Here is a 12,003-nt window from a genome sequence, read left to right as displayed (position 1 = left end):
ATTCTCATGTTTGATATGTAAACCATCCATAATGTCAAATCCTATAGAAGATTTTCATATAAAAGAAGACATTTTCTTTAGATTAACTTAGCAACGTAGGGTGTTTCACATATTCAGAGATCAATTTTTAGTTGCAGCTTTGTTTAATGTTCGAACTCCACTAATGAATTAAGTGCAGAAACACATTACAACCGGTGTAATTAATAAATATTTTTATATTATAACCGCTTATAATAATTCCATTGAGTTGATAATCTTTGAATCTTTGCTGATTCGATTTTCTGTCATTTTGCCATACCTTTCCCTTTCATTGTTCCTCAGCATTTCTGGATAACCCTCCTTAGGATAATGATAACAACATTTAAAATGAATTAATTATAAATAAATAAAGTTGGCTTTCAGCTACCAGTATAACTTTTTATGAATTTGTCAGCGGTTCGTTTATAAATCCTAAACTATGGTTTGTAGGTTTTCAAATAGTGGACTTATTCAAACTATACCAGTTATCATAATTTTATAGTTAATTTCAGTTGTCATTTATAGGGTTCGCTGCTTACTCAAATTATATTATATACTAGTAGTATGATTAACATACAACAATTGTATAAGAAGTAATTCATTCTTAACAACACCACACATGCTTGATGCACCAACATATTTGTACAAATTCTCAAAAAATAAATCAAGATATTTGATAGCACTATTCTTTATCCTTGTGTAGAATCACTCTTCTTTACAAAGTCTAGATGAGCAGTCTAGCATAGTGCAATAAGACTAGTTGCCCCATTGTTTTTATTATTGTTAATGAGGAAAAGCAAGGCTTTAAATTAAGTGTAGTTTGGATTATATACTATCATAAACATATCAAAGATGAAAAATAACAAGAGTGATAAGCTCTGTAATGATTTAAACGACATTAAGGCTATCTTTAATAAGTGTCTCAAGACAAAGATTCAGAAACAGGAGACAAAGATAATAGAGAAAAGTTGTGTCTCTATTACTGTCTCCGAACAAATTTTGTTTCAAGACAATGAAATTTTGCTTAATTTTGTATTTGTCTCTTTTCTTTTTCTCTAAGCATTCTGTGTTGTTGTTTTGACACTAGGGCTTTACCTTCTCAATGCTGTTATATTGAAGCAGTGTTACTGTGATGAATTCCTATTGCTCCTCTTGTTCTTCTTCCCTCTGAAAAACTTGGTCAAGTTTGGGATCACCTTCTTCTTCTTTTTGATGGTGAAAGGACTCACACGAGTTGCCGGTGAAGCAGACTTCTGAAATTTGGATCCCCTTGCAGGAGTCACACTGCCATTGGATTTGTTGCTCTTTTGAGACAATGATCTCTGCATCTGCAAGTCACTTGATGCATTATTTTTGCCTTTTCTTGGCCAATTCTCTAACTCTTCCCTACCTACTTTCTTTGTAACCAGCCTTTCTTTGTTATAGTCTTCTACTTTTGTCTCTTTGATTACAGTCTCAGCTATTTTAGCTCTTATCAGTATCTCTTTCTCACTAGCCTTGACAGCTTCAGTCCATGCCTTTGCTGCTGCAACCTTTTTGTCTGCGATTTTTTCAGCCTCGGCCGCACGATTAGTTAAATACTCGTATTCGAACTTTGAGATTGTGATCGACGATCTGTTCTGTGTAGCTAATCCTCTGTCTCTCATTGCATTCTCTGTGAGGGCTTCCAGCTTCTCTAAGGCTAAACTTTCGGATAATTTGATTGCTTCAAGCTCCTTCATGATGTGTTTCAACCTTTCCTCAGCCATGTCTTTCTCAAACTCAGATCTTTCTATCTCTGCTTTAGTTTTTGTAACCTCTTGATAAACAAGCTCTTTTTCTTTTTCTGCTGTCTCTATTTCTGCATTAAGCTTATTCAAAGAATGTTGTAAACTAGTTACTATTGATTTGTCCTTTTCCTCTGCTGCAATCAAACCTTCTAGTTTAGATTTTGCTCTCAAAATCTTGGAATTGAGATTTTGAACTTTTGTACCAGATTTTGATTCCTCCTTTAAGCCAACTGTCTCAGCACTCACTTGCTTCATCTCATTTCTTATCACATCCATAGATGCCATAAACTGGAAACCTTCTTCCCTTATTAAAGCTAAATCTTTCTTTGCTACCTCTACTTCTTCTTCTAGAGTCTCTAGCGGAGGAGACTCGCTTAATTCCTCCCATTTACCCGAAGCTCCTTCGATGTGTTCAGTGCTCTCATGTCTTCGAACCCTTTTATCCATTTCTTTGGCATGCTTCAGTTCGTTCTGCAAGACACCAACATCAGACAATGTCATAGCTAATTTCATTTCATGCTCTTTCGACTTATTTATCTCTTCAATACCCTCCTTCAACTTCTTTCTTAACTTTTCCAGTTCGAATAAAATCTCCTTGGCTTCCTTTTCTCTCCGAGCTTTGATGTCTTCCACTTCTTTTAAAGCATCAATCCTGGCCAATTCAACCAGCACTTGTTCTTCATTGGCTTCCTCAATCTCCTTCCTCAGCAATTCCACTGTTCTTGATCCGTGCATCACACTCGATAGGGATGCTTCCATTTCCATCTCAGCTTGTGATTTCTCTTTCAAAACAGCATCCACATCAAGCTTGAGCTGGAACAACTGGTGTTTAGCATATTCCAATTCTCTCATCACTTGTGAGTATTCATGGTTGTGGCTATTATCCTTCCTTTTTGCCTTGTGCAACTTCAATTCTAGTGATGCTCTTTCTTGCTTATGTGCCTTCACCTTGTAGCTAGATTTCTCAATCATAGAAGAAAGATCTTTCACTGTCTTCTTTGCAGTAGAAAGCTCATACTCTGCTTCAGCTTTCGCAGAATCCGCAGCCCGTCTTCTCTCTTTGTACCAACCAGCATCTCTTCTTGCTCTTTGAAGCTCTCTTGATGTTGAAGCGTACTTCTGAAGCAAAGAACATGCAAGAATAAACACACAAAAAATCTAATAAATTCATAAATTGCTTATAGTAAAACTATATATGAAGATTGAAGCGAAAACATACCGAAGATGATAAACAATCCATGTAGCTTTTCTTCAATGAAAGACTATTGAAATCTGCAATCCTACCAGGTAGCCAAAAAATGAAATTGTAACAAGGTTAACTAACTAGGTTACTTATTGAGACACTCAAGCAATGATTATAGGAAAACAGCATAAAGGGTAGCAAAATAAATGCCTTACCAGTCTGATAATGTTTATCCCAAGAAACAATGTTGGTGTTGGTGGTGAAAGTTTTTGTGGTTGAGAAATGTAAACAAAGCTCAAATGGCACAAATTAAAACAATAATAATAAATTATGCAACAGCAATAGCGACAGACTGATCAGGTGACTGGCTATTGTTGGACACATACGTCGTTGCTCATGTCCTAAACTATTCTTTTGGATCTTTCGTAATGTTTAATTTTCTGTCTTCTTTCAATAATATTCTTTTTCATTGCAATCAAGTATCAAAACTCTTGTCCTGGAATTTTCCGTTATTTTTTCTTTTTCATTGGACCCCATCAATTTTCGTTTTCTTTGGTCCACTAAATTTTGATCTTCTTAGTTTCATTAATTATTTATACTTTTACATAATTACATCGAGTGATACCGAAATTAATAATTTTTAGTAGAACATGATTTTAGTTTGTAACGAATTTTCATTACTAAATTTTGATTTTTTTTCCTTTAGTTTTTATATCAGATTGTCATATTAACGGATACAAATTTAGTTAAATCAATCTTTATTATTTAAAAAAAAAAAGTTTCTTAAATATATATTCAATTCTACATCACTTATTTAACGTGTTCAATAGCTATATTTCAATTATTTTATGGTGGAAACTGATTTTATGTGAAGTTAATAGATGAGAGTCGTTAGATGAAAATTTAGTTAAATCAGTTAAATCATTTAACGGCTCTCTCAGCTATCAACTTCACGTAAAGTCGACTGTACCTGAGTTTCCGCCTTATTTTATTAGTAAAACATATTTCAATTCGGTATAAGATAACTACTAACTACAACGTGATAGTTAAGAACTATCAATGGTTTGACATGTTTAATACGGTTGATTAAATTATTTAATATAATAAATTTGAACATTTTAACTATGATTTGCAATGATTGGTGTGTGGATTAGAGGAAGCGAGAAGCGCGCAATTCCAAAAATGAAATTGCATGGTGATAGTCATACGTTGGAAGATCTTGCATGAAACTGAAGAAATTAAACTCTGGGAAGCAACCATTGATGGTTGTTGTTCTTCTTCAATTCATTTCCCTTTTAGAATTAATTGGATGAGATCGATCTTTCTAGAAGAAGAAGAAGAAGATGATGAAGGTGATGGATATGGAGAAATCATCTCTTTGCAACAGTGTGGTTAACTTCTTGTTGGAGGAAAACTACCTTCTAACCGCCTTCGAGCTCCTCCACGAGCTCCTCGACGACGGCCACAACGAACAAGCCATTCGCCTCAAACAATACTTCGCCGATCCCTCTCGCTTTCCTCCTCTTCAAATCTCTCGCCTCAACTCTCTCACATCATGCATGTTCTTCATTCTCTCTTTTAATTTCAAAATTAACCACCATTGTTGCTTGTTTCTTTCTAAATATGTGTGTGGGATTTATGATTTGATTAATGAGATGTTGATGCTTGAAATTTCAGTGATAGATCCGCAGACTCTGCTGCAAGAGAAAGAAGAGGCAGAAAGCAAGTTAGCCCTTACTGAATATGAGCTACGTTTGGCACAAGAAGACATCTCCAAGCTCAAAGCTGATTTAGAGAGCAAAACACAATTCCTTGATCAGCTTAATGGTACTTTTTCATCTTTCTTCCATGATATCTTATTTAAGAATTGTTGGTTGTTACAATGTTTATCTATGTAATCATCTGTCCAGTGCACAAGCATTTCGCATTAAAGCAGGATCCAGGAAAATACCGTATCTAAAAGGTGTAATGTAAGCAGCCTAAGCAGATAATTGCATTAGTGAAGTGACCTTGAGGTCACAGAGACAACTCAGCCATTGCTCTAAAGCTCCCCCTCACACGACAAGAAAAAAAATCATCTAAATTTACTTCTCTGAAACAAGTTTGTTGTGCTCTTGGTGTTTAGGATGTCTTTTTAAATGCTAAGCTTGCATGATCCTGAACTTGCATTTATATAGAGATTGTTGAAAAATACATTAATTTGCATTGGTGACATTCTTCTATGAGGATATATAATAGATATTATTGTTGTAATTCTTGCATGGTTGATGATGCTTCTACTGCGAATGCAGCTTCTCAATCAAGTAGTAAACATGATCCAGAGAGTGATGGGCAACAAATTCAAGAACAAAAGAACAATAATAATAGTAATACTTCATTCACTGATTTGGGACCACTCAAAAATACTGAACGAAGAGATCTTAACTATGCTGTGAAGGAATATCTTCTTTTTGCTGGCTACCGCCTTACTGCAATGACATTTTATGAAGAGGTAAGAATTGCATCTAATTCCACTTTTCGTTTTTCATTTTAACTACTTTCACTTTTGCATTTGTTGGCTTTATGTATTAGTACTTGATCAGATTAATTTGCTTCACACAACTTTTCTGCTCTATTTCTTGTTTATGTATTTTCAGTCCTGAGATATTTACCAAACACTGCCTTAATTTCGCGCAATGTTTAATTTGCAATAACTATTTCTGTAGGTTACAGATGTTAACCTAGATAGTGTGCAGAATTCACAAGCAGTAATACCAGATGCATTGCGTCATTACTATTATCACTATATTTCATCAACTTCAGGGGCTGCTGAGGTAATTTTTACACTCATGGTAGAAGTTGTTCATTGGTTCCTTCCTAAAGGGGTGTTGATGAATGGTCCAACTTGACGTCTTGGCTTAATCCTTAAATATTAGAATTGTGTCTATCTTGTGTTTGCATACACATATTAATGCATTTTTTTTTATAGGCCTTTCAAGATTCATGTAAATATAGTATAACCAATATGCAGGAAAAAATTGCCCAACTTCGAGAAAATGAGATGTTGCTCAAAGAAAATCAGAGGTTGAATCAAGAAATGGAGACGTTGTTGAATGATAAAAAATTGGCTGATGATAAAGTAGACACATTGACTAAATCCTTGGAGGTACTGAAGAAAGAACTTAAAGACAAAGAGAACCTGGTAGGTCTTATATGCTTCTGAAAAGTCTCAGTTAAATAATGTTCATATTCTCTAAAGTATATCCTAGATAGTGACTTGTGAGATTCTTTGCTCTATTTTAGGCACAATTGTTAAAGCAATCATTGGAGAATCAAAGAAAGGAGCTCCGTGTTTGCAGAACCGATATCATGAAGATGAAAAAGCGTATTGATGGATCTAATTCTGCAGAGTCTTTAGATAAGTACAAGAAAGAAATTAAGAACTTGCATATAGAAATCAAAAGGTTGAAGGTAAAGAATGAAGCTCCTGAAGCTCTCAGTTCTATTGGTTCTGAAAATGAAACTGTTGCTGAAGACAAAGTGATTGAAATTCATGAGGACAAGGGATCATTCTCCCACCCTGTTGAGGAGGATAACAAGAGTGACGCACGGAGAGATGATGCTCAATCACCACCATCAGTTGTTAGAACTCCTAGTGATTATGATGATAAACATGAAGATGCATTAGTTGATGGATTGCTTAGTCCTTCAAATGTAGATGCTGCTATTGAAAATGTTGAAATTGTTTCTGAGCATAGTGAAGCCAAAAATGATGATATCAGGTTACAAATAAAGTTAGACAAAGTAAATAATGAAGCAATATCTGAGAAGACGGTAAGTCAATTGTTCATCAGCTTTAATGATGTAAATAATGAAAGAGAATTTACTTACCTATATCAAAATGTAAATTATGTACTATTGATCTTATATGTGTTTGTTGTTATTTGACAGGGATTAGTAATCATTCAGATACTTGCGGACGCTTTGCCTAAAATTGTTCCTTATGTTTTGATCAACCATCGTGAGGTTTGTCAGTCACTAATTTAGAGTTTAAGGTTTAGGATTTACAACATATATTGAATTAGTATTGATCATTTCCAGGAGCTAATTCCTCTAATCATGTGTGCAATCGAGCACCATCCAGATAGCAGCACTCGCGATTCCTTGACTCATACATTGTTTAACTTGATCAAGCGCCCTGATGAACAACAAAGAAGAATAATAATGGAGGTTAGTTATATTATATTTCTTAGGATTTTCAAGGACGCCGTTCATCAATGCAACATGTTTTTTTCTTTCTTATCATTTCAGGCATGTGTTAGCCTTGCAAAGAATGTGGGAGAGATGAGAACAGAAACAGAATTGCTTCCTCAATGTTGGGAACAAGTACATATATCATGCCTTGATTTGTTCAAGTTTCTCTACTTTGCCATTCTAAATTAGGATCAAAGTTTATTATAATTTGTTGATATTATGGATTTTATACAGATAAGTCACATGTATGAGGAGCGTAGGTTGCTTGTTGCTCAATCATGTGGAGATCTAGCAGAATATGTGCGGCCGGAGATTCGCGACTCTCTTATTTTATCCATTGTGCAGCAACTAATAGAAGATGCTGCCATCATTGTTCGAGCAGCCGCGGCTCACAATCTGGCTATGCTGCTTCCATTTTTCCTGAACATGGATAAATATTTCAAGGTCAGCAATCATGGAGAAGATTTCTGACTTGAGAGAATTGGCTGCAATGTAAGCTCTGGAATAGGTTGAAGCCATGGTCCAGGGAATGGAGCCTTTTATATTATTCTTCCTATAATATAATATTGACAAATTTTCAAGAATAAAGTATAGAAAGATTTAAGACAAATGTGTTTGCTCCAATTATTTTCTTTCATTTGATGTTGTTAGGTGGAGGAGTTGATGTTCCAATTGATATGTGATCCCTCAGGAGTGGTAGTGGAAACTACTCTCAAGGAATTGGTTCCTGCAGTTATCAAATGGGGAAATAACTATGAACATGTCTTGAGAGGTTTACTCTCTCTTATGTTAACTTCTGCTCAGGTATTTTTAGAAAAACTTTGAATGTTCTTGAAGCATATTTACTGCCCAGATCAAGAGTATTCATAACTTTCTTATGGAGCATGTATTAAGTGTTAGCAATCATTTTGAGTGGAATTTTGTGCCTCCAAATTGCAGAATTGTCCTCCTATATCAACTGTTAAAGCTTCTATTGATTCACATCTTCATGTTCTTGGTGAAAGAGAGAGATGGAATATAGATTGTCTATTGAGAATGTTGGTGGAATTGCTCCCTGTGGTGCACCAGAAAGCAATTGAGACTTGTCCCTTTTCATCTACCACTGAATCTAAGAAAGTGGTGTTCTCTACCACATTACTTGAATCGTACGCAAGGTAAGCTTAGAAGAAAAATGTTGACCATGAAATAAATAAGACCATTATTAGACATGTAAAATAATGTATGAAACAAAAATTTGGGCCTTGAACGTCGCATCTTTTCATCATAATAAGATTATGTTCAGTAAGTATTTCAAGACAGAAAAAGATAATAGAGACAAATATAAGAAAGAAAGATTTCATCCCATTTTTTTCTCCCAATTTCCAAGATAGAAATATTTTGTCCTTTTGTGTATATATCTCCTCTTTCAAATATGTTTATGTTTCCTAATATTTCTGAATGGCCATAATCTAAAACCATTATGATAAGCATAGCACACATGAGTAAGCAAAAACACATACAGAAGCGTGCATGATTTTATTCTCAATGCTGATGAACTGATCATGAATGGTCTCCACTTTCTGGTAGGGAACATGTTGAATGGGAAGCATTTGAATGGATGCATGTTGAGTGCTTTCCCAAATTGATACAGCTAGCTTGCTTGTTACCATGGAAAGAAGATAACTTACGGAGCCGAATCTCAAAGGTCACTATAGTCTCTAGTCTCTACCTTTTCTTTATTGTGTATAAGGAGCATGGTTAACAACTGAATGATGATTTTGTTGAATGATTTTTGCAGTTTCTGTTATCTGTTTCTGAAATGTTTGGGGAATCCTACACAACATGCATAATGCTACCTGTATTTTTAACAGCAGTTGGGGATGATGCCGATTTCACATACTTTCCAACTTCTATTCATTCTAGAATTAAAGGTAACTATACGATTTAATATAAAACCATTTACATCATTACTGTATTTGGCATCTGATCACTTGTTGTAGGTTTGAGACCAAGGAATGTTGTTGCTGAAAAGATTGCTGCATCATGTGTGCTACCACTTCTGCTAGCTGGAATTTTGGGAGCTCCAGGGAAAAGAGATCAGTTAGCAGAGTACTTGAGAAATCTTCTACTAAAAGAAGACAGTTCCAAGAAGGAGAATCCTTCATCCAAACACACCCTTGAGATTATTAATGCCGTTCGCTTTATTTGGTTTGTCAATCCTCTAACTAATCTATAGAGATTCTTAATTAGATTCTTACAGTTTAAAATCTCTTATCTATATATGAGCTTATATATATTGAAAACATTTTTGTAGCATATATGAAGAAAACCATGGTATGATATTTGATATCATATGGAACATGGTTGTTAGCTCAAATGAGGAAATAAAAACAAGTGCTGCCAATCTGCTCAAAGTTATTGTAAGATTATATTGTTTTTCTTAGTTATTTTGTTTGAGTTAAATTGTTCTGTTTGTCCTTATAATTTCACTAATTTATAACTGAGTCTCTACACTTTTAAAGTTTTTAATTGGATTCCTACTTTCTACACTAGTTTTAATTTTGTAATCACATCCTTACCATACCAAAACATGTTTAACTTAACGATATGCTGAGGCATATTCGTTAGTAGTTTGAGATAGATGAAAACGTTTTTGTAATATTTATTGTTAAAAAGAATTTAATTACCACTTTAAAACTGGTATAGAGACCTAATTAAAAAATTTTAAAATATAAGATCTAATTACAAATTTGAAAAAATTACAAAGACCAACAAACTAGTTTAACTTTTTGTTTGTTACCAGTTATGTCTATGCAGAAACTAACATATAAGGGGTCTTTAATACATGATAGGTGCAATATGTTGATGCAAAGGTTGCTTCAACAAATGTGTTACCTGCTTTAGTTACTCTTGGATCTGACCAAAACATCAATGTCAAGTGTGCCAGCATTGAAGCTTTTGGTGCTGTGGCTCAAAACTTCAAAGTTGACATGGTATCTCTCAAAACTCTGTCAATATTGATACAGATTTTTTTAAGTTACTAATACTCAAATGGATATGTTGCAGATAGTTGACAAGATAAGAGTTCAAATGGGTGCATTTCTTGAAGAAAGATCCCATGAAGCCACCATTGCTGTCATTCATGCTCTGGTGGTTGCAGTGCCTCATACAACAGAACAGCTTAGAGATTATATCCTTCAGAAAGAAAATTTCTAGAAATCATATTAAATTATCAATGTTTTGGAAAATTTTCTGTTACTTTTCAGGTTCACCAAAATTCTATCATTTCATTTGTTTTCTTCAACTTGATGATGTTACATCTTTTGTCCAAGATTGCTCAACTCACAGCCGCTCCATCTACTGCTTCAGGGGATTTGATTCCTCGGCGAGAGCGAGCTAACGCATTTTGTGAGGCGATTCGCGCTCTAGATGCTACAGGTTTGTTTGATTAATTACTCTTTTTGTTTCAAAATATCTGTCGCTAAAAGACTTGGTACAATCACATTTATATAAATAAGTGCAAAATATGATGTTAATGTAAAAGAATAAACAAGAAAATGCCAATACAGGCACCAAGAAAAAATCATTGTATTCGGATCAAAGATATTCTTTGGTGACTAAGTTAGTTGATTTTTTAGTACTAAAAACTTAGAATCAGAACCAAAAACAAAAGATATTCAATCTAGTAGTGTGAAAACTAAATTACAACATAGTGTGAACTCTTAACTTGTACTATTAGAATGCCTTTAGATTCTAACTCTAAGACAAAATTACAAAGTAATAGAGAATTAATACAAATAATTTCTATCTTCATTTTCAACGAGTACAAAAAATTCAAAAATTTTGTCCTTGATTAAGAAATACTGTGCAAAACCAAATTTTAATATTTGTCTTGTGCATGCATGCATGTTGTAGATCTTGGTGCAAATAGTGTTAAGGAATTCCTGCTACCATCTATACATAACCTATTGAAAGACGTGGATGCATTGGATCCAGCACACAAAGAAGCGCTTGAGATCATAATGAAGGAGAGATCAGGAGCAAGCACCAGATTGAGAAGTCAACACTCACGTGCATCATCACTTAGCAACCTCTTTGGTGAGAGAGAGTTGCGCACCAAGAGAGACAGCACAGACACGCCACCCGAGGCGAATAATCTTTCGCCTAGGGCAGCGGCCTTGGCTGCCTCCGGGGAGGATACTAGATTTCGGAGACTCATGATGGGACATTTTAGCGAGATACTTCGTGCCAAGGGAAGATCACCTGACGAAGCTCAAAATCCATAGGAGCTGAGGTTGTATTTTATGTGCCGAGTTTTTTTTTTTTCATTTTTTTTATATATATTGCTTTATTTTAAAAAATGTTCGAACAGTATATTTATTTTTTTGTAATACTAATATCATACTAATACTATGATTCATGGGAAAAACATTAGTACTAAATTTATAGCTTTACCTAATCTACATTAGAACTATAAAGTAATATAAAGTGATGGAGTACAAATGATGACTATTACGGTAAATGCACTGCTAAAATACTTCAAACTTAGTAGCACCCCATCCTTCAAATTTTATTATGAAAATATTGCATGCTTTTTTTTTTGGTGACAAAATATTGCATGCTTATTATCAAGCATGACAGATGAAAATCAATTAACTTTTATCAGAATCATAAATTTCACATTGGCTGGAAATAGAAATGAAACAATCTTTATAAGAGTAGTCGGAGTACAAATATTACGGTAAATGCACTGCTAAAATACTTCAAACTTAGTAGCACCCCATCCTTCAAATTTTATTATGAAAATATTGCATGCTTTTT

The 12,003-nt window shown here is 34.4% G+C and overlaps 2 protein-coding genes across 3 annotated transcripts; one reads left to right on the top strand and one right to left on the bottom strand.

Moving 5' to 3' along the window:
* LOC107644556 (protein PLASTID MOVEMENT IMPAIRED 2-like) lies at window positions 900-3,499 on the bottom strand. 2 transcript variants are annotated; one of them, XM_016348440.2, is made up of 3 exons: window positions 3,186-3,499; window positions 3,007-3,067; window positions 900-2,906 (listed from the first exon to the last, which is right to left on the bottom strand). In XM_016348440.2, exons 2-3 carry the CDS (start codon window positions 3,025-3,027, stop codon window positions 1,143-1,145), a joined length of 1,785 nt encoding a protein of 594 aa, XP_016203926.1. In that variant the 5' UTR covers window positions 3,028-3,067; window positions 3,186-3,499; the 3' UTR covers window positions 900-1,142. The 2 variants fall into 2 exon arrangements, with proteins under 2 accessions (XP_016203926.1, XP_020958707.1); XM_021103048.1 differs by having other exon boundaries at window positions 3,007-3,499.
* Window positions 4,069-11,577, top strand: LOC107641385 (lisH domain and HEAT repeat-containing protein KIAA1468). Its single transcript, XM_016344880.2, has 20 exons — window positions 4,069-4,527; window positions 4,648-4,797; window positions 5,262-5,461; window positions 5,676-5,783; window positions 5,981-6,151; window positions 6,253-6,783; window positions 6,901-6,975; window positions 7,051-7,179; window positions 7,261-7,335; window positions 7,438-7,647; window positions 7,855-8,007; window positions 8,143-8,357; window positions 8,770-8,887; window positions 8,981-9,113; window positions 9,183-9,390; window positions 9,497-9,602; window positions 10,035-10,175; window positions 10,249-10,372; window positions 10,501-10,620; window positions 11,098-11,577. Exons 1-20 carry the CDS (start codon window positions 4,314-4,316, stop codon window positions 11,466-11,468), a joined length of 3,552 nt encoding a protein of 1,183 aa, XP_016200366.2. The 5' UTR covers window positions 4,069-4,313; the 3' UTR covers window positions 11,469-11,577.

This window comes from Arachis ipaensis, chromosome B05 (genome assembly GCF_000816755.2).
Source record: "Arachis ipaensis cultivar K30076 chromosome B05, Araip1.1, whole genome shotgun sequence".
Taxonomy (NCBI): domain Eukaryota; kingdom Viridiplantae; phylum Streptophyta; class Magnoliopsida; order Fabales; family Fabaceae; genus Arachis; species Arachis ipaensis.
The sequence above is the reverse complement of the archived record's forward strand: the minus strand, read 5'-3'. Positions and strand labels throughout refer to the sequence as shown.